Source organism: Silurus meridionalis, chromosome 2 (genome assembly GCF_014805685.1).
Source record: "Silurus meridionalis isolate SWU-2019-XX chromosome 2, ASM1480568v1, whole genome shotgun sequence".
Taxonomy (NCBI): Eukaryota; Metazoa; Chordata; class Actinopteri; order Siluriformes; family Siluridae; genus Silurus; species Silurus meridionalis.
The window spans coordinates 33,547,300-33,572,792 of NC_060885.1; the positions used below are offsets into that span (position 1 = coordinate 33,547,300).

Sequence of the window (25,493 nt, forward strand, 5' to 3'; positions counted from 1 at the left end):
GGAAAAAAATGCTCAGCAAATTACGTTTTCTGATTTCAAAACATTTCATTTATTTTTTTTTAGGCATGCCATATGTTTTCCACAGTCTCCTGACGTGATAATAGTAGGCCTGAAAAAGGCCAAACTACACAACCACGCAAAAATCCATCATTTTTCTGTTACATCCCACTGCGATTTTTTCACCGTACAGCCATGACTTAGCAGTCGACTTTCAGGCCAAATGGAATATACAGTCTTACAAAACCCAGCTGGACATTTCAATTTACCCAAATCTGCGGAGACCCACAAAAGATTTGTGAGTTTTTTTCAATGCATCAATCATACAGTAGATTCCTCTAAACGCTGATAAAACATTCGTCAAGGTGGCAGCTGCTCTCCAGGGATCAGCAGGTAGATCCTGCTCGCACAGCTACCCAGGAATCAGCAGCAGGATCAGGAAGCACAATAAGGTCAAGTAGACTAAATGGAGAAGATCTTTATATTTTAGTTTAGTCTAGGACAGCGAATATGTGTGTGCTAATAGATGATACGTTCCAGAGGAGAGGGAGGAATGTGAGGGATAATTCAGAAGAATTTGAGAAGATGTAGAACTTGCTGTGCAAGGAAAAGAAGAAGCCTCTGTGGACTGATCATCACCCCCGTATGTCCACTCAATCAAGGAGTGTGTGAAAGAAAAATAACGTGCACACGAGCGTACAAGGCAGATTTCAGCTGTATCATTGAAAATAGATTAATAATAATAATCATGACTATATTAATGTAGGAACGTTTGTGAGAACTTTAAATCAGCGTACAGGGGGAACGTCTAATGCAAAAGAATCTCATGTAATACATTTCTTTACTCCATGCTCGTTTTTTTAATGTCCTTACAAAGATCCCTGTTCGAGGAAGTGTGTAGTGTTTCTTTTGCCAAGAAATCTTTGGCTCGTGAGAGTTCTCTTGAATATTGCAAATCCCCTGCTCACTTTGTGCACGATGATGTACATATTTTCTCAGCTCCACTATCTCAACATGTGGGCTTGAGCTTTGATACACACGAGAACGCGAACGCTATTTTGAAATACCGAATCAAACTCCCAGAAGGCTATTAAAAAAAAAATTTCCACCGAATACATGAATCCACATGCAGGAACTCGCACCGTTCCAAACTTTCAAGAATAATCCAGTGTCTTTAAAACATTAGCATACAAGTTCCTCATGACGCTTTTTCAGCATTATGTCCTCATAAAAATGTACGCTGACTGCAGAAAAACTTGTGATCAGAAAAACTACTCTACTACAAGCATCGAATCAGATTGTTCTTATTAGTGAAATGATAAGCGCATTTTTAGAAATTAATTCATCATCTCTGAGGAACAGGGAAATCAAAAACAACTGTTTACACGTTGGAGTTAGCAATGCGTTTGGATTGGTTCCAAATCCCCACAGAGAAATATGACAAGAGACAGAAACATGAAGAGAAAGAGGCTACTCTCTCCTCTCTCTCTCTCTCTCTCTCTCTCTCTCTCTCTCTCTCTCTCTCTCTCTCTCTCTATATATATATATATATATATATATATATATATATATATATATATATATATATATATATCTCAAGAGAAGCCAAAATAAAGAGGCAGATACAAAAAGATAGTGAAGCAGAAATAGAGTGTGTGTGTCACAGAGAGAGAGGGAGAGAGAGAGAGAGAGAGAGAAAGGGAGAAAGAGAGAGGGAGAGAGAGAGAGAGAGTGAGAGAGAGAGAGAGAGAGAGAGAGAGAGTTGGAAAGTGAATGGAGAAGGCAGGCACATTCACTGTAGCAACATCTGTGACTCTGCAGCTTTGCGAAGCTCCTGCAGTCCAGCACTCTGCAGAAACCATGGCCTCGGCACACCTATGAGGATGTACGAGGAGCTTCATTGAGCAAAACTTCAACTCTGCACTTACTGACTTTTGGTAAAACCTTTTTCTCTTTCGTCTCCATTATTCTTTTGGCAACATCCGTTTTAACTGCATGGCTGATTAGGACCGAAGTCATTTGCATTCTTTCTATTTTAACGTTTTGTTCTCAAAGTTGATTTCAAGTCTCAGTGAAGAAGATCTGAGAAAAGGCCAAACCAGACTGAGGAGCTGTTTTAGATCTTATTTTTGGTCTTGTTGTTCTTGTTGTTGTTGAGCTAATAAGTAACAAATGCTTTTTTTTTGTTTTTTTTTTCTAATATTTTTCGTAGCTGTTTCTCATTTTGTCTGCTTCTGTCCTGCGTTGGGTCGCATCCACTTTTACAGTTATGCATAAAAATTATTGTTGTGAAAGAAAAAAAAATTGAGTAAGAAGCACTTTTATCATTATACCTTCAGTCAGGATATATCATCCAGTCTCTTATGCTGGAGCAATTTATTAAATTAAACACATCAGTAACGTATATATGAAGAATGAATGGCATGAACTGCATTTTTAATGTGTGATAAACTCTGATAAAAAGCTTTGTTGGGTTTTTATAGATTTGGGAACAACATTGCAGATGTGAATGTAGAAATCGGGGGGGGGGTGGGGGTGGATGTCTTTTCTTCATTAACGTTGGGTTTTACGGTATGAATGATTTGAAATCAGATTATTGGGATCTCACATGAATGGTCTGAGACTTCCTTGTTGCTGAGGGAACTTCGCTCTTGTGTTGGAACGTTTTCCGAAAAAGGATTACCGCAGTTGATTGCGTTGACATGAGACGAAAATATTCATTACACACTCATTTCCTGTACAGAGCAGAAAAAAACAGATAGTGAGCAATGAACACACTCAGCAATATCTCATCTGGAGGACACACAGGAATTAAGTGATGAACAAGGATCTCGACTCCCACTGATTTGAGATAAAATCAGCTAGCAAGCTGAAAATAGCTCAGTCTTCAAATTCCACTAGGAATTCCCATGTTTTGGGGAATAAATACCAAAGATACATTGCCATTCATTTTAATAATAATTCAGTAGTAGTAAAAGTAGTAAAGTTTACAGTTTAGTGAAAGAGGTTATCTAATAAAATGGAATATTACCAGAAAACACTTAGCAGAAACATCTCTACAGTTAGTTTAAGGTGGTTTAAGTGCAGCATCTGCAGCATCTCTTGTGTACAGGAAAGTATTGTAATGTAAAATCGAACTCTCTTTCTTTTTTTTTTTTTGGAACATAGTTGTCTTCACTTTGTCATGAATACATGTGTTTGGTCATTCTCCAGAACTGAAATTTCACTGTCTTCACTGTAAATGGATTCCGTGTGTGATTGGCAGAGAAGTAGAAATATCCAGTTCTGAGAAAAAGCAAGTAGGAGGAGATTTGATGACTGGCTCATACAAATGGTGGTGAGTTCCAGATAACCCCCAGTCCAATAACCTCCCGATCCCCAGCTCCCTAACACCCCCACCCACACACCAACAAGGCCATACAGTACTTTTGTCTTGAGGTCAAAGCTTAGAACAACCCGCTGACGATAAACCTGTCAAGCCAAATGTACTACAAAACAGAAATTGCTTATAAGGGTTTAATTCTAAATCATTATTTTAAAAGATCTTGTTTTTGTATATTTGCATATTGAGTGATCAACAGGCCAAAGGCGCTCTATGAAATATGTGTTCCCTGTTTATTACCGTGTTTTCATAATGTCTGCAAATCATTCTCCCTCTGGAAACCATAATAAAATACATGGTTTCCCGCAGGAACCGTAGTTATGTGAAGCCTCTCAAAGTGTAATTCTGAGTAGCCAAACCATAACCAGTAGTCGTAAAAAAAGCAGCAGTTTCTTTATAATGTTCTACATCGGATTCCAATACAACAATATCTGTTGTTATTGCTTCAGTCAGGCTGCGGTGCATCTCTTCATCTTAAATGATGCCAATCAAGGCATGCTGTTCATGTGGCACGTCGTTGTAATCACTTGAGATTCCACACTGTCTTTAACTTGACGTTTTTCTGAGATGTCTTCATCTTCATTTCTCTTTAGGTACAAACTGAGGCTTGGTGCTTCAGGATCACTGGTCGCAAAATGAGATCCATGCATTTTGTCTTTTGGTGTGTGTACGTCATGTTTCTTCACTTATTTTGCACAGCCCAAAATGAAGACATGAGATTAAGTAAGATGCTTCTCTCAATTCCCATTCCCACTGCATGGAGACATCAGTCTCAGATAACTACTGATCATCATCTACTTATCATGGTCAATGCAATTCCTTTATCGAGTTTGCATTAATGTAGTGTGAGTTCATTGTTTGTATATACATCGTATGGACAAACGTATGGGGACACCTGACTTTTCCAGCCATATGTGGTTCTTCATCAAACTTTTACCACAAAGTTGGAGGCAAACGTTTTTTTAGGAAGCCTTTGGATGCAGGATCTTTAGATTTTCCCAGGAAACCCAAACCTGTTCTAGGGTCCCAATGCCCCGGTGATTAAAGTGAGAATCATGAAGTGGAAGATCTTGAGTGGTTTCAACCTTTGGGATGATGTGGAACACTGACTGCACCACAGGCATCTGACTATACTAACAGCCTTATGGCTGAATGAGCGCAAATCTCCACATACACACTCCTAAATCTAGTGAAACATCTTTCCAGGAGAGTGGAGCTCAATATTATGTTCAAAAAGCACATAGTCATGTGTCCACATAAGTTTGTCCATATTGTGCAGTTAAAGATCGTACAACTAAAGCCGCCTTCTTTCTTTGCCATGCAGGTTGCAGAACTGCTCCAAGTGACTTAGTATTCATCCTTGATGGCTCCTGGAGTGTGGATGACACAAATTTCGAGATCGTTAAACGGTGGCTGATGAACATCACGACAAGCTTTAACATTGGCCAGAAGTTCACTCAAATTGGTGTGGTTCAATACAGTGATGAACCTGATTTACACATACCGCTGGGAAAACATCACTCAACCAAAGACCTAATCAAAGCCATGGAGTCCATAGAATACATGGGGGGCAACACTAACACTGGAAAAGCTATCAAGTTTGCCAATGAGAAGCTGTTTGCACTATCGGAGCGTGGTCCAAACGGGGCTTCAAAAATCGCCGTGGTTCTGACGGACGGGAAGTCGCAGGATTCCGTGAAGGAAGCCGCAGAGGCGGCACGGAAAAAAGGGATAATACTCTTTGCTATTGGTGTTGGGGCTGAAACAGAGGAGGCGGAGCTAAAAACAATCGCCAACAAGCCGTCCTCCACCTATGTTTTTTATGTCGAAGACTATAAAGCCATCTCCAAGATTCGTGAAGTAATTCGACAGAAGTTGTGTGAAGGTAAACATTCAGATCATTAATGTTCAGAGCTGGGGCCAATCTGACACATCACAGGCATTTGGCATTTATATCTCGCCCAAGAATGAGATATTTGGTAAAAAGAATTATGCCTAGTACTTATCTAGATTAATTCTCCACAGTAGGTTTACAATCCAGAACATTGTGAACATCTTCTCTCTCTTTCGCTCTTTGGAATCATTTTGTAGAGCAGAATTTCTGGCCATTTTTTCTGTCTATTTTCATTTCAAATGTACTGTAAAATATTCCTGTATACATAATTGGAATCTTCAACTAGAGTTTTTAATGGTGTCACTCGAGTCTACTTTGCTCCAACCCTTTTGTTCGAGTGTAGAACATTAAAGAGTTATTTTCATGGAGTATCTTGAGCCCGAGTTCTTGCTTTTTTCAAGCAGAAATTTCGCAACATCCATAATGTCATTGCAATTCTACCAGATCTTCTCTAAATGAAGTTAGGTGTGAACCATGAAGTTTAAACACCATGACTGTTACAAACATACAAAAGATATGCAATCAACCAATCTGGAGTCAAGTTCTCCAGTCTGATCACATGCACCTGCAGCCAGTCTGATCTCACCAATATAATCCACCTTGCTGTTTCAATACTCCTTATATGGCGCAACAAGCGGAGGAGAAAACCAAAAAGAGCAGAATATAAATGAAACCCTTCTGAATTATGAGTGAGGACCAATCAAATGCTGTATGTCAACGCCTCAGAAACGTCACCAGAATGTGGACTTGATGGTGCACTGCAGGTTCTCATTTGGCGGTAGGTCAGTTTAGGAGGTGGTTGGATCAGAAGGTCACAAGTTCAAATCCTAGTGCTACCAAGCTGCCATGCTGGGCCCTTAAGCAAGGCCCTTAACCCTCAACTGCTCAGTTGTAAGTCTCTGGATAAAGGCATTTGACAAATGCCGTAAATATAGATGTAAATTTGGTTTATCGTTTTTCGACTGAAGCTTCTGCCAGGATCACATTTCAGTGTGATAATATAGAAATTGTGAATGAGCTTCAAGAACAAGGGTTCAGATAGAACCTAGACTTGAGACTGCATCAATTTTTTCTTCTTCCATCCGTAGGTTTCATACTTTCTTGGTATTTGTTCTGCTTGACTTTGTTTACACTCCACAGTTTGTCTGTTTCTGCCTCGTGATTTTTGTCTTGCAATTTGGATTTGATCACTGTCGTATTTAGCGTACGCTATCCTGCACTTGCATCCGTCACGTCTGCTCAAGTCTGCACGTTCGTGACATCTGGTAAAATGATTCGCAACCGATTTTGCTTCAGAATTGTGGAAAAATGTTTCAAATTCAAAACGTTTTGCATCTACTGAACATTCTGGAATTGTCTGGATGGAATGGTCATCTGTTTTTTTTTTTGTTTTTTTGCACTGGCTAAGATGTAGTTTGGACAGCTTGCAGATCTGCAAGATGTCCAGAGTTCTCTGCCAAAGTTTGATTCTTACTGATTGAATTTACTCATTCTACTTCAGTGCAAGAGCAAATGAAATGATTATAGGATTTATTTTCAGTATATAGACAAATGTTTGAGAATTTTCCAGCCAGATGTGGTTCTTCCCCAAGTTGCTACCACAAATCATGGGGGCACACAATTGTAACTTCACTTGAACTAGGAGACTCCAACCTGTTCCAGCACGACAGTGCTCCTGTGCATAAATCAAACTCTATGATGATCTGCTTTACATGGGTTGGAGTGGAAGATCTCCTGCTACAGATCGTTAAACCCTTTTGAACATCTCTGGGATAAATATGAATGATGACTGCACCCAAGGCCTCCTCACCTCATCTACAAGACTTTACTAACTCTCTTGTAGCTGAATGAGCACATTGGGTTATCCAGTGTGGTAATTGTGGTATCATATAGAATTTTGACCAAACACAATGCAATAACACAATGATTTTTGTTTTCTTCCCCTTTAATTCACTGTAGAAACTGTCTGCCCAAACAAAATACCAATTGACTCTCGGGATGAGAAGGGATTTGATATTCTTTTTCACCTGAAATTGGCCAAAAAGGCTAAAAAAACACAAGGATCCTTTTATGGAATGAAAGCCTACCAAGTGACGCCCAGAGATGATTTAACGGAAAATACCAGGTACAGTCTGCAGAGAATGCATTTTAGTTTTTATAATATTTTTATGCTGAGTTCAGATTTCTGAGTTTTGAGTTTTTGTGTTCTCAAACAATCACAAGATGTAAATCTTTATTCATAGGGCTTTGTTTCCCGATGGACTTCCACCATCGTACGTGTTTGTGGCCACGCTTAAATACAAAGGCTCCGTCCTAACGGAGGACTGGGATCTCTGGAGGATACAGACCACAGATGGAGAGCCTCAGATGGCAGTAACTTTAAATGGCTTGAAGAGGACGGTGACATTCACTACTACGAGTACGACACAAGGCGGAACACAGATGGTGGTCTTCACCAAATCACCAGCAAAAGTAAATACTTAAATTATATTATAATACTGAGATCTTTCCTAATCCTGGGTCAGTATTTAACATTTAAGGTTCTCAATTTAAGATTGTATAAATCTTACAACTAATGAAGTTAAATAATGTGATATATTAAATGAACTACTATATATATAAAAACATAATGTATTCCTTAAAAATCTTCAATGTTGCAACAAATTATATACAGTAATTGCTCAGAAACTGCTGTTATTTAAAGAGCTTTCAACAAAAAAAGAAGAACCAAGAATATAAAGAACTTTATTGTTCTACTACGATTATTCTATCATTTTGTTAGACAATTTGGAAAGATGCATTTATCAAACCCCAACAATTAATATGTTGATATTGTGAAGCTATCAAATTTTAAATAAAATTTTGCATGGGGAATCTTAAATGTGGCATTATATGGAAAAATACAACAATGCTGCATCTGTTAGCAATGAAAATATCACTTATTTTCCATCTTTTTTCTTGATTTCTTAAAGAACATTTTTTTATAGTAGTTCACAATCATATATTTCTCCCTGGTACTTTCTTGTCATTTACAGAAACTTTTCGATGAGAGATGGCATCAGCTTCGTCTTCTGGTGACAGAGGAAGACGTAACGCTTTATGTTGACGACTTGGAAATCGAAAGCTTAACGCTGGAACCTCCTGCTGGCATTTTTATCAATGGAAAAACACAAGTTGGGAAATATGTCCGAAAAGAAACAACAGTTCCTGTAAGTGTACGGCTGCTTTATTATAATTAACATTATGGGATGTATAATGAGTTAAAGGCTGTTGTACAGATTCATTCACTTTAATACCAAAAAATTAAATAAAAAAAAAAATATATATATACACACACACACACACTCACCGTAATTTATTTTTGAACAGTTTGAAATCCAGAAACTACGAATCTACTGTGATCCAGAGCAGAATAACCGGGAAACTGCTTGTGAAATACCTGGAGTTGTGAGTACAAAAATCTTGGATGTCCATTTTTTGGCATGAGCGAATAAATTCCAACCATTACTATCGTATTATTTTTCCAGTATAAGCCATACTGTGATAACAATTAGATGAGTGAGTCGGTATTTCAGACCGTGTTCTGATAATCTCATAATGCATCTTTACCCAAAAATTTGTGTGCTAACCTAGAATATAGTTCGGGATGTTGCATTATCAATTATAATGATGTTAATGTCTGTAATTATTTTACTGTTTCCTGCTTCTGTCACACTTTTATCCTTACTAACCCTGGTTGCCTGATCCAGAAGATGCTTTTGATTGCTCTCACTGTTAAATGTAAAGTCTGAAATGTTCCTTCTCCACACTACTTTTATGAGGTTTTTTTTCTAAACTAATGGATTTGGCTGATTTGCTTCAGGTTGTCTGATTCCATCATGTCATTTTTTTTTCATTTGTAGGATGGAGAGGTATGTATTTTGGCCAATGGCTTTGCTTGCTTTCAAAAGTAACTGCTAAGCTCATGTCAGTTCTGGAGGTAAGATTCCCTGTACTGTTTTGTAAGAGTGTATATAAAGTGTGCAGAAATATGGCTCTGTGTTCATTCTATACTATGTGCGCTCACACATCGTCTCAGGGATGTCTCAGGGCACTGCTCGCTGTTTTGCATTGTGCTTTTTGTTTCACTTTTTTAAATCAGGAAGCTACAGGAAACCCCAGGACCTCACACTTGAAGACATTTTAACTAATATCTGGTTTCTTTGGTATTCTTTCAGTGTGCCAGTGGACCAGCTGATATCGATCCAACCCCAGAGCCATGCGTCTGTCCACCTGGGGCGCCTGGTACTGCAGGCCAAAAGGTTAAACTCATTCAGCCATTTTAGCTTCTGTTGGAGTAAATTAAGTCTCATAACGTGCTTAAACGACTAAAAGCTGGATCTTGACATTTCAGTTGTAGTTTCTCCACACGATTCAGGAATTCAATTAAACTCCCCCAATGCAGTAAATTCACATAAAATGTCTATAAAGAATGCTGGAAGTTTATAAGGTCAAGCCATGACTTAAAAACACATGCTGCAGGTTAATTGGAATGGCCAAATGTCTAGAATCTTCTCAAAGCTTCAACCAAGATTAAGGAATATTCACAAATGTAAAGTTTGTAGCTTGTAAAGAATCTTTATATTGCACAATAAGGCAATTGATCTATTATGTGAATGTTCTAACCTCTTTGCGTATTATGATCTCTTTAGGGGGAATCAGGAAGACCTGGGGATCCCGGCAAACCTGGTCCTGCTGGTGCTGATGGTAAGCCTGTGAGTACTACACAGTTTAATACAAACCTCAAATCAACAGAGCACATGCAGAGCTACACAAGACACTAAATGAGTACCTGGAACCTTTAGGGGTAGAATTGTACCTAATAGTGCAAAGAAACCAGATAAAATTACTAAATGCTTTTAATAACTTTAAAGCATTATTTTAAAACCGTATATGAATTGTATAGTTTATGAACAGGAGTGAGAATTATGAATGATTAGTGAATCTGTTCAGGAAGCATCCATACAAGCCCAAGTCCAAACCTTTACTTTGATTGACCGATGAACTTACAAGATGTGGATCATGAGCCGATCCTTTCTTTCTCCAAACCTGCCATCACTTTGGTAGAGGTTAATATTGGTTCTAAAACTTTGTGACTTATCTCTGTATCTGCCCTTCTGATTCTTACTGCTAGTGAGTGGTTTTGCATCTTGTAGAATGGCCTTTGAACTTCTGCTCCCAGAGTCTTTGAGATGTGAAGTTCGAGACTTCCAGGAGTCCTGTGGAGCTTTTGAAGAACAACACAGACCACTGTTTTGGGTCTTTTCTTTATAAGTCTCACAATGTGTCAATCATTAAATGCTGTAATTTTCGGATGGCCTGTTTAATATCTGGTTGACAGCACACCAGTTTTTCCTTACCTGTACTGATATTTCTGATCGATGTACAAATTCATTGTTGTTTATCAGATGAAGAATAGACTTTCCTGGGGAAGCCAGAATGGCTTGATATGATAATTGGACCAGATACCCTTGTCTTTTTTATTTTATTTAGATCTTGACAATTTCCCTCAGCAGCAGTGTAGCATAACAGGTCTCCCCAGCAGGCACTAGCAGTGTTCTTGTCACAGCTCCTGGTAGCTGCTTCTACTACTGAAGGCTTTCTCCATTCAGACTCACTCCAACCCCCAGACCTCAATCCGTACAAATATGAGATTCTATGGAGGATAGAAGTTCAGACAAATTTATCTCTTAACAAATAAACGTCTGCTAGATGCTCAAGCAACTCAAAAGGCTCTCCTGTGATTGCCTGGTAAATCTATTTTTTCATGCAACAAATCTAACTCATTACCAAGTGTTGATCAGTTGACAGTCTGCTCCCTTCAATCATTCATCCCATCTGTTGCATGTTTGAAGACGTTCCAATCTGTGAAAACAAAACAGCTGTGTAGCTTCGCCATGGATCCAATTAGCTCTCTCTGCTGATGCTGTTATTGAAGTTCAGTTTTTGTCTGTCTGTTGTAATGAGGTGATTATTCTAGTCAGAAAGTGATTAGAATACCCCAAGGACCCCAAGAGTAACCGTATAATTAGTAACAGCAAGCATCAGCACCTTTTTTGACTGTATTACAGGAACCCACAATTTTCCTTTTTCTCTTGGCACGAGTCGCATGTGGACAGTGTTTAAGCATTTCTTTTGATAGGTTTGCTTTATTGTCTGTGGGATGGCAGTATTGGCATTGCATCAGAAGGTTGTAAGTTCAAATCCCAGCCACACCAAGTTGCCACTCCTGGGCCCCTAAACAAGAGCCTTAACCCCATAGCTGCTCATTTGTACCTGTTAACCTGTTAATTATAAAGAAAATCTGGGTATCTTTCAAAAAACACTGTACGTATCCCGGACTAATATGCGGATTAATTGATCTCTACGTGTTTTGAAGGGTGCACCCGGGCCGAGAGGAAACACTGGTCTTCAAGGTCCTCCTGGCATGGCAGTAAGCAAATCATTCTCAGTAATGTAAACAAATTCTGTAAATGAACCTACACATTATCTGGATATCACACATTTTGTTTCTAATAGGGGCTTCGTGGAGCAGATGGATACAAGGGGAATAAAGGAAGTCTTGGGGAACCTGTAAGGGTCCATTTATTTCCATTGTCTTCTAATGTATAGTGAGGGGAAACAGGTATTCAGACACTACAGGGAAAAAAACGTGGCACCTGTAAAAACACTGGAAGTGAAGACTTATAGTGTGAAAATAATCCCAGCAGTACAATCAGGTTAATAATATACAGGTGGAAAATTCATAAAACCACAAATAATCATCCAAAAAGGTGAACCAAGTCTGATTTCACCATTTGGTCTTAGACTGATGATTAGAAAGGTAGAAGAAAAGCCTTTTGGATGAACAGTAAGCAGCAGGAACAACAGATACACAGCCATTATTTCTACAACCCATGCATAACTGATCTGCTAAAGAAAAAAAGAGAAAAACTGCTTATATTCATGTTTATATTATATATTGTGCTCACTTTTTGCTCATTTTATTAGTTACAGAAAAGTGGTTAAAGCGTCTGAAAAATTTTTCCCCACATTATATCACAACTTTTATATTATATTACTGAATACAAAATGTTTATTCGTCCATGTTAGAATTTGAGAGTTCTGTGATTATTATAAATATTTCCCGCATCTCTGCAGGGTGAACGAGGAGTCCCGGGGTTACCTGGACCTACGGGTCAACCGGGTGAAAAGGTAGATCTTTAACATAACATTTCTAGACAAACAATAATTGCGGTTGAATCTACAGTATTTTTCTGTGTTGCATAAAAGACTGACGGAACACAGTGTCGTCACAATCGTCTGCGAATAAGGGAACTGATCTTTCGGTATCTTCAGTTTCAAAGCCATAGATATACGAGTGGCTCGTTATTCCTATATCCAGACATTCCAAGGCACTTGAAATAATCAGCAGGCAAAATATTTGTCCCCCCTGAGCAGACCAAACATGGCCCTGACAAGTGTATTATAAACAGGGAAGGATTAGTGCCCTGACCAAATAGGGAAGTGGCTGGGACAGCGATGAAAAAAAAAAGGTGTGGTAAATAACTGTGTGTGTTAACACAATGGAAAATGCAAGTTTGGCTGGCTCAATGCTATTGCTAGAGCCTAGTTAAAACCCTCTAATCCACTGGCTGCCAAAACTCTGTCGTGACTTTTGTGCACAGGCACATTAAGCACTAAATGATTCAAATGCAAAATTAATATTTGGGACAGCAGAATTTCTTTAGGGGTTTAAAACTTCACTTGTGGTTTAAAAGATATTTAATTCCACACAGAGCAGAGTGTCCAAACCTCCAGAGCACATTCACAAGCTTTAGGGAAACCCGCCATTGTTTCTGACAAAGAGCCGGTTTTCTCCTCTGTAACACTGGAGTTAGATAACATCAGATCACTGACTACAGACACACTGTTCACAGGGCACCATTGTCTAATACCAAAGAAAGGGATCATCCCACATAACTGAGAGATCCATGCCAACTGGTATTATTCACTGCATTACACAAGTACAGTTGCTATTTAGAGGGAAAAGACGGAAATCTGCCCAATTCTGGATTTTTGGAAAGATTTTGCCTTTCTACATTGTTGACCCTAGATCTTTAAGATTAATTTCTGTGAAGCTGATACTTTTAAGTTCTACACTTAAAGGCCAGTTTATACAAGACTTTACGGCATGACATTATGAGGATTAAAAAGAGCACTAGTTGGTACAGTAAAGGAAAAATCTCTGTCCATTGATTTCCAAGTTCAACTAAAAAATGATGAAACTTCTTCTTCTGTGATGTTCGACACATAAATGAGCGCATTAATATTTCCGTGATTGGCATCCCTTAAAGACTTAAAGTAGTCTGGTGCACAAAACAGATATTTGTTAGTTAGTGTTAGTTGAAATATTTGTAACTGTAACTCATAAAATATTGTTCTGCAATTTTTTTAACCAAATACAATTTTCGTTTTTTTTTCCCCCAAATAAACATCTAAGGGAGCATCCGGTTCTCAAGGTGTGCAGGGGACGCCAGGAAAAGATGGGCAACAGGTACAAAGTCAAACAAATATGTAGACAATTTATTAATTTATTAAACTATGTATTAGTGTTTAGTCATCCAGACAATATTTATCGATTCTTTGAGTTTTAATATACATTAAAAAAAAAAATTTATTTTAAATTAAAATGTTGATTAATGGTCAATTTATCAATATGTTTTAATTACAGGGTGAAAAAGGAAACAGCGGATCTGCTGGTCCACCTGGTTATCCAGGGCAACCTGTATGTGTGCACTTTTCCCTTTTATGCTAATGCTAGGAGTTAGCAAACCAATGATAATCTTTTGTTTGTTTTTCTACAGGGGACAAATGGACGAGATGGGAAAGATGGAATTCCAGGAAGGATTGGGCAAAAGGTCTGTACTGAAGTTTCAAGAGGAAAAACATAAGCATGTTTTGACCTCTACAGTTTGAGAGCATGGAACACAGAGGTTGTTTGGCAAGTTCAGTTTCCATGGATTTTACCGCATTGGTTGGGCGAATCAGTATGGCAATATGCTGTTAATTCATGGCTCATGCAATTTCCTTCCCGATTTGTAATGATGGGTTTTTGTTTCCATTCCTTTTCAAAAGAAACTTTGAAACGTTTGCTAGATCTGTTCCCGTCAACTTAATAGAAAGTGACTGCTATGTATTGGTTCTCCATTCACAAGCTTTTCACTTTGCTAAGATTGTCTGAAATTCTGTACTTCGTTACCTACTTCACCTAATATTTACTTTATTTTCTATCATTTCGAATATTCAGCTCTCTATGTACAATGGAAACAACCCCTAGTTAGTAGATAACATTACACTACACACTAAAGTGCTTGCCAACTTTTTTGCTGCATGCTGTGGCAAGTCATCAAACTAGCGGCTGTTAAGCTTACAGATGCCTGTCCTGTCTAGCATGTGCCTATAAACTCAGACATTCTTCCTTTTCCTCAGGGATTCGAGAATAATTACTACAATGACTGCTTGATTGACCTGGAAGAGTTGATGACAGAAAAGCTTCAATGTAGCATGAGGCAGTCTGATGCATGTATTTATTGTCAGATTAGGTTGAGACGAGGGCACTCACTGTTAAATACATTGTGCAATAAGCTCAAAAATCCTTAAAATCAGTTAGCGAGTAAGTATATATTGAGCTCTTAAAGATGATGTAGGAAAAATCAGCAAGCATCAGGAGCCAGATTGTGGTCTCTAGGTGACTGGGTCAGAGGGTTTTGTTGAGTGTTTTCGAGTATATAACAGTTAGTACCTATCAAAAGTGGTACAAGGAACTAATAAACCAATCACACGGTCATGGACACTGATGTGCATGGAAAGTCAAAGCTGCTCTCGTTTCCAAAACCACAGAATGGCTACTATTTCTACAAAAGGTTAATGCTGGTTTTGATCAGAAGGAATCAGAACACACAGTGCATCACAGATGTGTAGCTGCATACCAGTCAGAGTCCATGATGACCACTATCTACTCCCAAAAGCACATACAATGGGCATGCGAGCTGAGGAATCACGTTTTCTTTAGCATAAACGTGGAAGAGATGACACCAGGATGCACTACAGGAAGAAGGCAAACCCTCAGATGTAGTGTGATGCTCTGGGCAATGTTCAGTCCTGGAATTTACATTTACCTCTACATTGATGGTATTCGGCAGTTGCTCTTATCTGCAAAGCAGCTATGAGGTTGAGGGCCTTGCTCAAGGGCCCAGGAGTGGCAGTTTGGTGTGGCTGGGATTTGAACTCAAAACCTTTAGATCCAAAATCCAATGCCTTAACCACTAATCTACCACCTCCCTTTATTGCAACATGGCAGAGTTTTTTTTTTTCAGCAGGATAATGTTTTTTTTTCATATTGTAAAAACTGTTCAGGGACTTTTTGAAGTTCAGCTAATGGAAATTTGACATCACAATTTACAGGACTTGTACAGTGTATATCTAGATGTGTCTATTTGTGGATGCACCAGTGGGAGATGATTTTAATGCCATGGTTGTTTGGTGAATTGTCTCCTTCATCTTAAACTCTAAAGACGTCAGTATGTGGAAAAAAAGAAAATTGGTTCTGCCATTCCAATACCTTCAGAGCGGACTGTAAATATACACGTATAGTTATTTCACCAATGTTTAATACTCTTATTGTGCTGTCTATTTCTAAACATGAACCTTTGTATTGGTTCTTAAGGGTGATCCTGGTACTCCTGGAATTCCTGGCCAAGATGGGACACAAGGACATCCTGTGAGTATATTCTAAAATATTTATTTTTACGCACCAATAATATTTAAATAGTGATTCATCTTGGAAGGCCGGAATTTAATAATTGAATTGAATTCTCTCATATCCTGATCTAATAAAGATCTAAATCAGAGCAAAACGACAACCCATGACAAATCTTACGTTTACTTTTGCGGTTCAGTGTCATTTAAAGAATAAAAGTTTTCGCCATAAACGTCCGAAGGCCTTTTTTTCCAACATTTAACCATAATAGCATACTGTAACAGGGCAATAAGCGAGTTTCTCAAAGTTATAACCAGTATTACCAAAGTATTATTAATGTTGGCTGTATTTTGCTTATTCCAACTCCACAGGATTCACCACTGGAAATGCATGTCAAGATTTTACAACAAGGTCCCACAGTGGTGTATGATTCAGTATTAACCATAAACTAATACAGCAATCATACACATTTCCTTTCGAACTTCAAACGTTTGCCTTTTTCTTCTGATATTCTTAGTAATCATTTGTAAAAATCTACATGCTGTAAACAGAGCATACAATGCAGTAGCAACTAAACATTTTATTGCCCCATGAACAGAAAGTAAGATGATAAGTGCTTTTATTTCTGGACAGCTAGACTGCTTGTATTTTTAACAATACACTTCCAAAGCTGCCAGCTGCTTTTTATATTTGTATTTATTGCCATGGAGGAATAGTGTTTTAAAACCTTAGCATTAACAGCCAAAACAACAAAAACAATAATACCAGCGAACTTACTGTATGCTTTATATCTAGAATCCATTGGATTGTTACTGAATTTGTACAATCTGCCTCCATGGTTGTGCCCTCTTAAAAAAAAATAATAAAAAGGCTAAATCTAAAGCTTCACGAACTGTAAAGCAGAAATTAATGACTTAAAAATGTTCTCCAAAAAAACAAAACTGACAGGAGATGGGGAGTTGCATGGTCTCAGCTCAGGCTTTGCTTGCATTTAAAGCCAGATCACTCTGGAATGACCCTGAAGGAGAATCTGGGTTTTTCACCCCAAATTCTCAGATTGTTAGAGTTTGTTGACCTGACAGCTTTCACCAGAGGAGGGAAGTAACGGAGTACAAATACTTTGTTACTGTACTTAAGTAGATTTTTTTGGTATCAGTTTTTACTCACTTTTACTCATTACATTTTTACACAAATATCTGTACTTTTTACTTCTTACATTTTCAAAACCGGCTCGTTACTTTAGTTTTAATCCATTGATTTGGTGAAATTTCTTTTTTTAATTTTCACTGCGCGCCGATTTCAGCCGAACAAATGATTTCCTGTTACTGCGCGTCTTTTTCAATTCGCTGGTGTATAAATTCCTGACTCTCACTCACCACAGATGTGGACTAGTTTACAGAGCTAAGAATCAGCAGGCAGAAGGCAGTAAAAAGTTTGGGGTTAATGTGGATGAGACAGAGGGAGTCAGTGATGAGAACATGACTGAGAACAGACACATTCCTGATCATCATCATCTTTTCTCTGCTTGTGTTCTATATGTGGATCTTCAGCCTGCATACATTCATTAGGTAACATTAGGTAACATAATACAAAACATTCGATTTGTATTATTATATATATATATATATATATATATATATATATATATATATATATATACATTTAAAACATTCAGCAAAAAATACGTTTATCCACAATGTCCTTTCTTAGATATTAAATAAATAAATTAACTCCAGATAAAAATATTTTTAATCAGTAAACTTTTGTTTTATTTCTGAGTCTCAAATCAAACACCAAATCCGCCATGTTTTACACAATTTACCCTCTGGGTGGCGTTTTGTGGGTTTTTCCCTCATAATGGCGACACAAACTTAAATGACTGTCTTTATTGATCGTACAGATAAAAACAATTCATCATTCAAATCTGTAAAATGTCATAATTATATATATATATGCTTCCTGACTTGACTTGAAGAGGGGCAGTCTCTCCGGTATCACCTCATTAACAGTCCGTGTGGAAACATAGCAAAGGCTCTTAATGATGTCCACACGTCTCTGCACTGATATAGCCTTTATATTTAATCACTGTACATATGCTTACATACATATCACATGCTGTAAATATGATACATGTTTAACACCTCCAAGCTGCCAGTTTTGGGCACCTGAGCAAGCACTTAACTCACTACTGCTCATTTAGTAAATGAGATCATTAAGAGTCGCTCGGGAGAAACACTTCCAACAGGAAGTGGCTATATCTCGCTATCTTTGTCTCTCTATTTTCTCTATCTAATTGTCTCTGTGTCTCTTTTAGTAAATGTCTCTGTCTCACTGTATATGTCTCTCTCTTGCTGTCTCTCTATTTGTTTCTCACTCTTTCTAAAGCTGTGTCTGTGTCTCTTTGTCTTTGTCTCTGTCTTTCCTGCTTATTTACATGTCTCACAAAGTTTTGAGTTTTGAAGTAATGCCATTAGTGATCTATGATGAAAGACTTTCCTGGTTCGATTCTTACCTCTAGTTTCATATTGAACATTATAAGAAGTTTTTAAAAACAGAACAATAAAAGGTCATTAAAATTGGTTGCTGGTAAATCATGGTATATCAGTGGTGCAGGTGTTGGAGATGTGGTTCTTGTACCTGAGTCACTTCTCATAGACTTCGAGTAACTGAGAGAATGTACAGGAAGGAGAAGTTTTGACCCTCTACCATCATGATCTAAGAGAAAACAGTGGTCTCTTAACTATAGAAAAACCAAGAGTCCAATAAGCAAAGCCTTGTTTGTCACCCCTCTGGTAGTGTAGTGGTTTAGTGATGCAGCCTCTGCAATCTGACTCACCCGGTTCAATTCCTACCCCTTAGCTTTCCTTTAAATTGTTAAAAAGTTTTATAAAAGAACCAAAAAAGGTCCTAAAAATCAGGCTCTTGCAGGAGATCCTGTGGCTCAATTGGAAGAGCTCTGCCTCTGGGTTGAGAGGTTGCTGGTTCAAACCCCAGCCAGGACTCAAAGTTAAGAGCGTGGAAGGTTCCAGTGACAATAGTGATGAAGGTGTCAGAAATGGCAGCGTGGAAGGTCAGATGTGGATGGTTTCCAAGGGTGTCAGAAATGGCTACATGGAAGGTTGGATGTGGACGGTTTCCGAGGGCATATCCTGAACCAGGGGGGCAATATCAGGCGTCTGCCCCCCTGGCATCTGAGGAGCTGAAAACAGGGGGTTATGAAGCAAAAACATCCAAAAAAGTATGAACATAGGCTCCAGAGAAAAATCCATTTAATAGACTTTTCTCCTCCCCCTAAATGCAAAACTATCACCCTCAATTTTTTTTTTTTTTTTTTTCTGAGGCTGTAACCAGCAAGGCTTCACACCCTTTGTTCACAGTCACCCACTCCATTGCTCACCACACACTAACTTCCACACAACTTACCCAGTGTGGGGACAAGCCAGATTTGAACCAGCAACCTCTGAGCTTAGAGGCAAGGCTTTTACCACAAAGCCATCAAGTCCCACAACACACCTTCTTTTTTTTGGGGGTTTATCCTTCGTTTCATGCTTCAAAGCAAGAAATTCAGACCAGAAAGAAACACAGAAAGCAGGATTCAAACCCTGAACCCCACCAACAGCAAAATACCAGTCTTAACCCACTGGACCATCTGGAAGGACAGGCTGTGCCAATTGTTGAGAGCAGGTCTATCTTTTCTTTCAAACCATCAACACAAGAATATAATGCTAAAGACAAACTTAGGAAGCAAAACCATATCGTGACTAGCAGGATTTGAACCCTGATTCACACCATTAGCGAGGCACCAGCATTAACCCACTGAACCATCAGAAAGGACAAGCTGGGGAGCTTGTTTAGAGCAGGTCTATCTTTCTTTTTAACCCATCAAAACAAGAATATGAAGACATAGGAATCAGGAATTTAACCTACCTCATGACTAGCAGACAGAAAGCCAGGTTTGAACCCTGACCAGCAACGTTAGCAAAGTACCAGCCTTAACCCACTAAGCCATCAGGAAAAAACAGGATGGGAAGCTTGATTAGAGCAGATCTATCTTTCATTTTTAAACCATCAACACAAAAATTTAAAACTAAAGAAAGATGTAGGAAGCAAATACAGATGTAAGTAGCACAAGTTGAACCCACATTGTAAATAGCAGGATTCGAACCCTGATCCCCACCACCAGCTAGACACCAACATTAACCCACTGAACCATCGGTGAGGACAGGCTAGGAAGCTTGTTTAGAGCAGGTCTATCTTCCTTTTCAACCCATTAAAAACAAAAATATATCGCTAAAGAAAAATGTAGGAAGTGAATCCTGATCGTGACTGGCAGGCAGAAAGCAGGATTCGAACCCTGAACCCCACCAAAAGCACAACACCTGATTTAACCCACTGAACCATCAGAGAAGACAGGCCAGGAAGCTTGTTTAGAGCAGGTCTATCTACCTTTAAACCATCAACACAAGAATATAAAGCTAAAGAAAGATGTAGGAAGCAGGAACATAACCAACATTGTAACTAGCAGGATTCAAACCCTGAGCCTCACTATCAGCGAGGCAGCAGCCTTAAGCCGATGAACCATGGAAGAGATCAGACTGAGAAGCATGTTTAGATGAGGCACAAGCCTTAAACCACTGAGCGACCACTGCTGAAAAGCATGTGTGCTTTTTGGAGGGTTGATACTTTGTTTCATGCCAGCACAGTAAGAAAGAAGGCATGTAGGACTGGCTTGGAAACCTTATCACCAGCGTGGACTATATTAAGGACCATGTTCAGGCACAAGCCTTAACCCACTGAGATACCACAGAAGTGCTTTTTCTTTTTCTTTTGGTGGGGTTATCTTTCATTAAAGACCAGGAAATAAATCCAACACAGAAAGGACAGAATTGAAATGTTTTCAGAGTGGGCATCATCTATCTATGATGTGAGGTCCAGTTAACAGCTAAAATAGGTAGAAGTAATAACTACTTTTTACTTAAGTACATGTCTGAGCCAAAACTTCTTCACTTTCACTTGAGTAAAAAAGTATAATCAGTACTTCAACTTTTACCCGAGTCTTTTAAAACATGAGGATCTGTACTTCTACTTAAGTAAAGGATGTGTGTACTTTTGCCACCTCTGGCTTTCACTGGGGCTAAACAAGCAGAACACTTCCTGTGGCAGCCATTCGGTCCTGAGACAAACTGCTCTTTATGGGGCACTTTTACATACAAATCTACCAGTTTATATTAAAACCTGTGTACTATTAATGTAATATATTTTATTTCATTAAGATTTTTTTCATTAATACAATTTATCCAACTGCCCAAGCAAATCGGTCCTTTTTATTTGGAAAGTAAATGAAAGCCTCACTGTTTAAACAACAAATAGAGATAAAGATTTGTTTGAGCATTAACCCATCATTATCAGTCAGAGATTAAGTGGTAATGACTAAGCCGAACACCAATCAACTGGAAGAAACCCTTGTGCAATGATGCAGTTTTAAAGCTACTGGCTGGTTAGATATCTAACTTACATGAGCTTATGAACCAGAGGCTTTATTTCACAACTCATCACAAGACAAGTGAGAACAGTATAATTATAGATAAACCCAGTGTATAAGCTGCCTGCTAGAGGCCTGGATTAATAAGAGTCCATATCTGTAAACCCAGCAATATAAAGAGGCTTCCAGACATTTTATATTAACAAAACAGGTACAGATTCTTTATTGTTCTTCCGAATAAATGGAGACTTTATTAAATCTATAAAAAAAAAATTGCATGGAAAAAATATATATTTTTCCTCATTTTGATTAATTATATTAATTGTTGAATTCTTGTCGTTATGCATCTGGTTTATGAGATGTGGCTTTTATAATACACTTTGGGGTATGAAAGGCTCTGGTGGTCTCTGAGTGAGATGAACCATGAAAACATTGAAAGTACCAAGCATGAACTGAAATACTTTGTCTCCAACGTGTCATTCATGCACAAACTCGTAAAACCTTGTCTCTAATACATCTCACTTAAACTCGTTAATATGACTAAGCCTTGCCATTACATTCCCCTCCAAAGCATTGTTCGGTCCCTTGTTTTGTGTGTCCTTGAAGAAATGGAAAGTACTATATTTTGCAACATGTTTCCATGTTCATTTCCTAATCCCCGCAGAGCAAAACGCAGACCAAACATCTGCTTCAGCTTATCATGGAAAATGTAGCGAAGAGTTATTTCAAGGTGGCTTTGTTGGATGCACTAAATTATAAAGTGTTTGTTTACTTTCCTCCTAAATTCAATGAACACTGGATTTATTGTTTGTCCAAAACTAATTCCCTTCAGGAACATGTTCGAATTGTACTACAACAAAAGTCTATTTCTTAATAAAATACGTTAAGGCAAAATACATTGGTTTAGAACATAAAAAAAACAGACTTTACCAAGGATTTTATTACGATTGTTGTTGGGTTTTTTTTCAGCACAAAACACGTCACCTCTGTTCACCAATTAGAACAAGGTTTTAGAAAACGTGCGTCACAGCATATCAGAGTGGCAAAAATCAGTTCCCAGAGATAAAACTCTAAATAGCTGTCGAAACACAATTTTCAAACAATATTTAAGAATATTTAGTAATATATTTCGAACCCATAAAACAAAGACATCCTGGGGGACTAGTGTAATATCACACCGATATCGCTGGCATTTTAACTCAACGTTATTAGCGCTTCGATTTCATAAAAAAAACAATTCTCTAGTAAACCTTTAAAACCATATAAAAACCTAAAGACAAGAAGTTTTCGTTTTAATAGCAACCGTATAATGTTAGTCATAAAACGCTTTTCATTACTGATTTAAAAAAATTTAGTGTTTGGAGAAAACTGACTTTTCCAGCCATATGTGGTTCTTCTCCAATCTGTTACTACAAAGTTGGAAGCACAGTTGTGTAGGACGTCTTTAAATGTGGTAGCATGAAATATTCCCTCCACTTGAGCTAGAAGATGCAAACCTGTTCCAGCATGAAAATGCCCCAGTTCACAAAACCTGCTCCATTAAGATCTGCTGTAACATGGGTTGAAGTGGAAGATCTCCTGCTATTAAGCTCCAACCTCCAACCTTATTGAACCTTATTGAACAGAGGTTCATCTCACCTCACCTTCACCAGTACCTGACTTTACTAACACCCTTGTGGGTGAATAAATCTCCACAAAATCTAGTGGAACATCTTCCCAGAAAAGTGGAGGTTATTACAACTGAGACTGAATGTGGAACGGGATGATAAAATAGTCAGGTGTACACAAACGATGGAATATTCATTAAAACGAAAACCATAATTCATGGTTTTGTTGACTTTTGGAGGAGATTTTTCCAACAGACATCATGTACAGGTCCATCATACATCACATTTTGAAGAGGAAGCAGGGATTGCTTGGGAATACTTCAAAATCCAAAAAACAATTATTGTGTGCTTGCTGAAAGCATTTTACATCCTGCTATAACTTTATTCTGAAAAAATGTCCATCTGACCAGACATTGGTGCTCGCAATATATAACACATTACTTATGAAAAACGAACATCTAGAACCGACTTTTACTGACGTCCTGCTCTTTATATTTCATCATTTGTCTCCATGTAGTTCAATTTAAAAAAAAACATTTCTTTCCATTTTATTATAACTGTTTCTCATTCAGGTGCAAACCTGCAAAACCTGTGTTTAGTCTTCGAGACTTTTCGGAATGAAATGTTTGTCCTGAGGAAATGAACTACAGCATCGACACATGGTTTAGGAAGCTGAACTATTTAAATAGTTGTCTTTCTACTCCTTCACTAGGGCTTTTGGTGGAGCGTCTTCCTGTTTTATGCTGGCATTAGCATTAAAGCAACATCCTGCTAAACCTATTAGTCTCTATGGCTGTCAAAGCTGCAGCAGCTCATATTATATATGATTAATCCAGACAGCAGGAGGAAACCTGCTCGTTCCAGGAACCACGCGTGTTTGAGGCATTAGAAGCATCAGGAAACCCTTATACGTGTGTAGAAAATGATCTGATCTTCCATAGCCTATAGCTATGAGTATTATATATGTATATATATTATATATTCATGTATACATTTTGTCTTCTATGCATTTTAAGCATAGATTACAAAACACTACTCCATAGTTTAAGATCCTGTTCCTGTTTACAGGGACTACCAGGAATGCCTGGAGGTGAAGGCCAAAGGGGATTAAAGGTCAGTGTCTCTTGTTTATGTTTTTTGTCAATTTAGCTGTAATAAATTTTTTACGTAATGCACCATGTAAGCATGCCTAACCCACATCACACAGTCCACCGCATGCCACTGCGCCGCCAATGCTAAACTTTTACAGAGGAACGGTTTCAGGGGTTTTGTAGCATTTCCAATTCTGTAAGATCATCCTGCAAGCTCTGATACAACCAATTTTAATATAGCTAAGTGCACTTTTTTGCATAACCAGATTACCTATGAATCCTTCTCTCGTTGTGTTGCCACAAGGAAGTGATCGGGTAAACTTAACGCCTCTTGAGCCCCTCATTATTATTCAATTTAATTCAATTCATTTTTATTTGTATTGCGCTTTTAACAATGAACATTGCCTCAAAGCAGCTTTACACAGATAATGTGGTGATTAAAAGTAAATATGTTTTTTGTAAGTAAGTTTGTCCCTGATGAGCAACTGTGGCACCGAATGACCATTTGAAGCAGATATACAATGTTGTGGGGTGCAGTGATGGTGATCAGAAGCGAACTGTATTCCTGAGTCAGTGTAGGAGACTGTTGACATTAACTACAGTCCAATCCATCCTCAAAGCTCCCGTTCTTACTCGGGAATTTCAAGGAACCACCCAAGGCGTTGATGAGAAACCGTCCCAAGCTGCACAGAGTCGCCTCCAGTCGAAGAGAACACTATCCAGAGGCAGGCCTGGACGAAGTGGGAAGATCCACTGAGGGGAGAGGGGTAGGAACAGTGGTCACTGGAGCCTCAGGCGCATGTTTAACTTGAGAGAGAGAGAGAGAGAGAGAGAGAGAGAGAGGGTGACAGGAAGAGAAGAATATGGATTATTAAGTGTCCTTATTGTTGTATGAAAGTTAATGTCACTGTGCAGTTTGGACTCCGGCAAGACTCGCTATGGCAGCAGAACTAAAAGGGAGAACCAGAAGGTAACACAGACATGAGGATTTCTGGGATAAGAGACGACCCACCACACCACCGTCAACAAACCTGAGTGAACGTGCGAATGTGAGGGGACGACAGCATACAAATATCCCAGTTCACCAAACACTCTATATCCATTATTAGATGTTCTGGTGGCTTTGATAATGGATATTGTATTAAACGATTTGCTCGCCATTGATTTTCAAAATATTTACATCATCTCACATTGCATAACAAAATCCTGACAGTGTATTGGAATTTATTCAACTTGGTTATCAACCGAATGTCAGACTTT

The 25,493-nt window shown here is 38.4% G+C and overlaps 1 protein-coding gene across 6 annotated transcripts in view; it reads left to right on the top strand.

Moving 5' to 3' along the window:
• Nucleotides 1–1,726: 1,726 nt before the first annotated feature.
• Nucleotides 1,727–25,493, top strand: part of col21a1 (collagen, type XXI, alpha 1) — a 39,668-nt gene continuing 15,901 nt past the window's right edge. For 2 of the 6 annotated variants that reach the window (XR_006928039.1, XM_046868383.1), the window contains exons 1-19: nt 1,727–1,934; nt 3,211–3,334; nt 3,973–4,102; nt 4,704–5,264; nt 7,233–7,398; nt 7,517–7,745; nt 8,309–8,482; nt 8,643–8,720; nt 9,176–9,184; nt 9,491–9,574; nt 9,965–10,027; nt 11,692–11,745; nt 11,832–11,885; nt 12,453–12,506; nt 13,795–13,848; nt 14,026–14,079; nt 14,159–14,212; nt 16,021–16,074; nt 24,211–24,255. Coding sequence is in view for 5 of the 6 variants with exons in the window: in XM_046868383.1 (XP_046724339.1) it covers nt 3,329–3,334; nt 3,973–4,102; nt 4,704–5,264; nt 7,233–7,398; nt 7,517–7,745; nt 8,309–8,482; nt 8,643–8,720; nt 9,176–9,184; nt 9,491–9,574; nt 9,965–10,027; nt 11,692–11,745; nt 11,832–11,885; nt 12,453–12,506; nt 13,795–13,848; nt 14,026–14,079; nt 14,159–14,212; nt 16,021–16,074; nt 24,211–24,255 (1,923 nt within the window). In the remaining variant the exon portion in view is untranslated. The remainder of the gene's footprint in view (nt 1,935–3,210; nt 3,335–3,972; nt 4,103–4,703; nt 5,265–7,232; nt 7,399–7,516; nt 7,746–8,308; nt 8,483–8,642; nt 8,721–9,175; nt 9,185–9,490; nt 9,575–9,964; nt 10,028–11,691; nt 11,746–11,831; nt 11,886–12,452; nt 12,507–13,794; nt 13,849–14,025; nt 14,080–14,158; nt 14,213–16,020; nt 16,075–24,210; nt 24,256–25,493) is intronic. The other 4 variants (XM_046868351.1, XM_046868358.1, XM_046868367.1 and 1 more) reach the window with 4 other exon arrangements.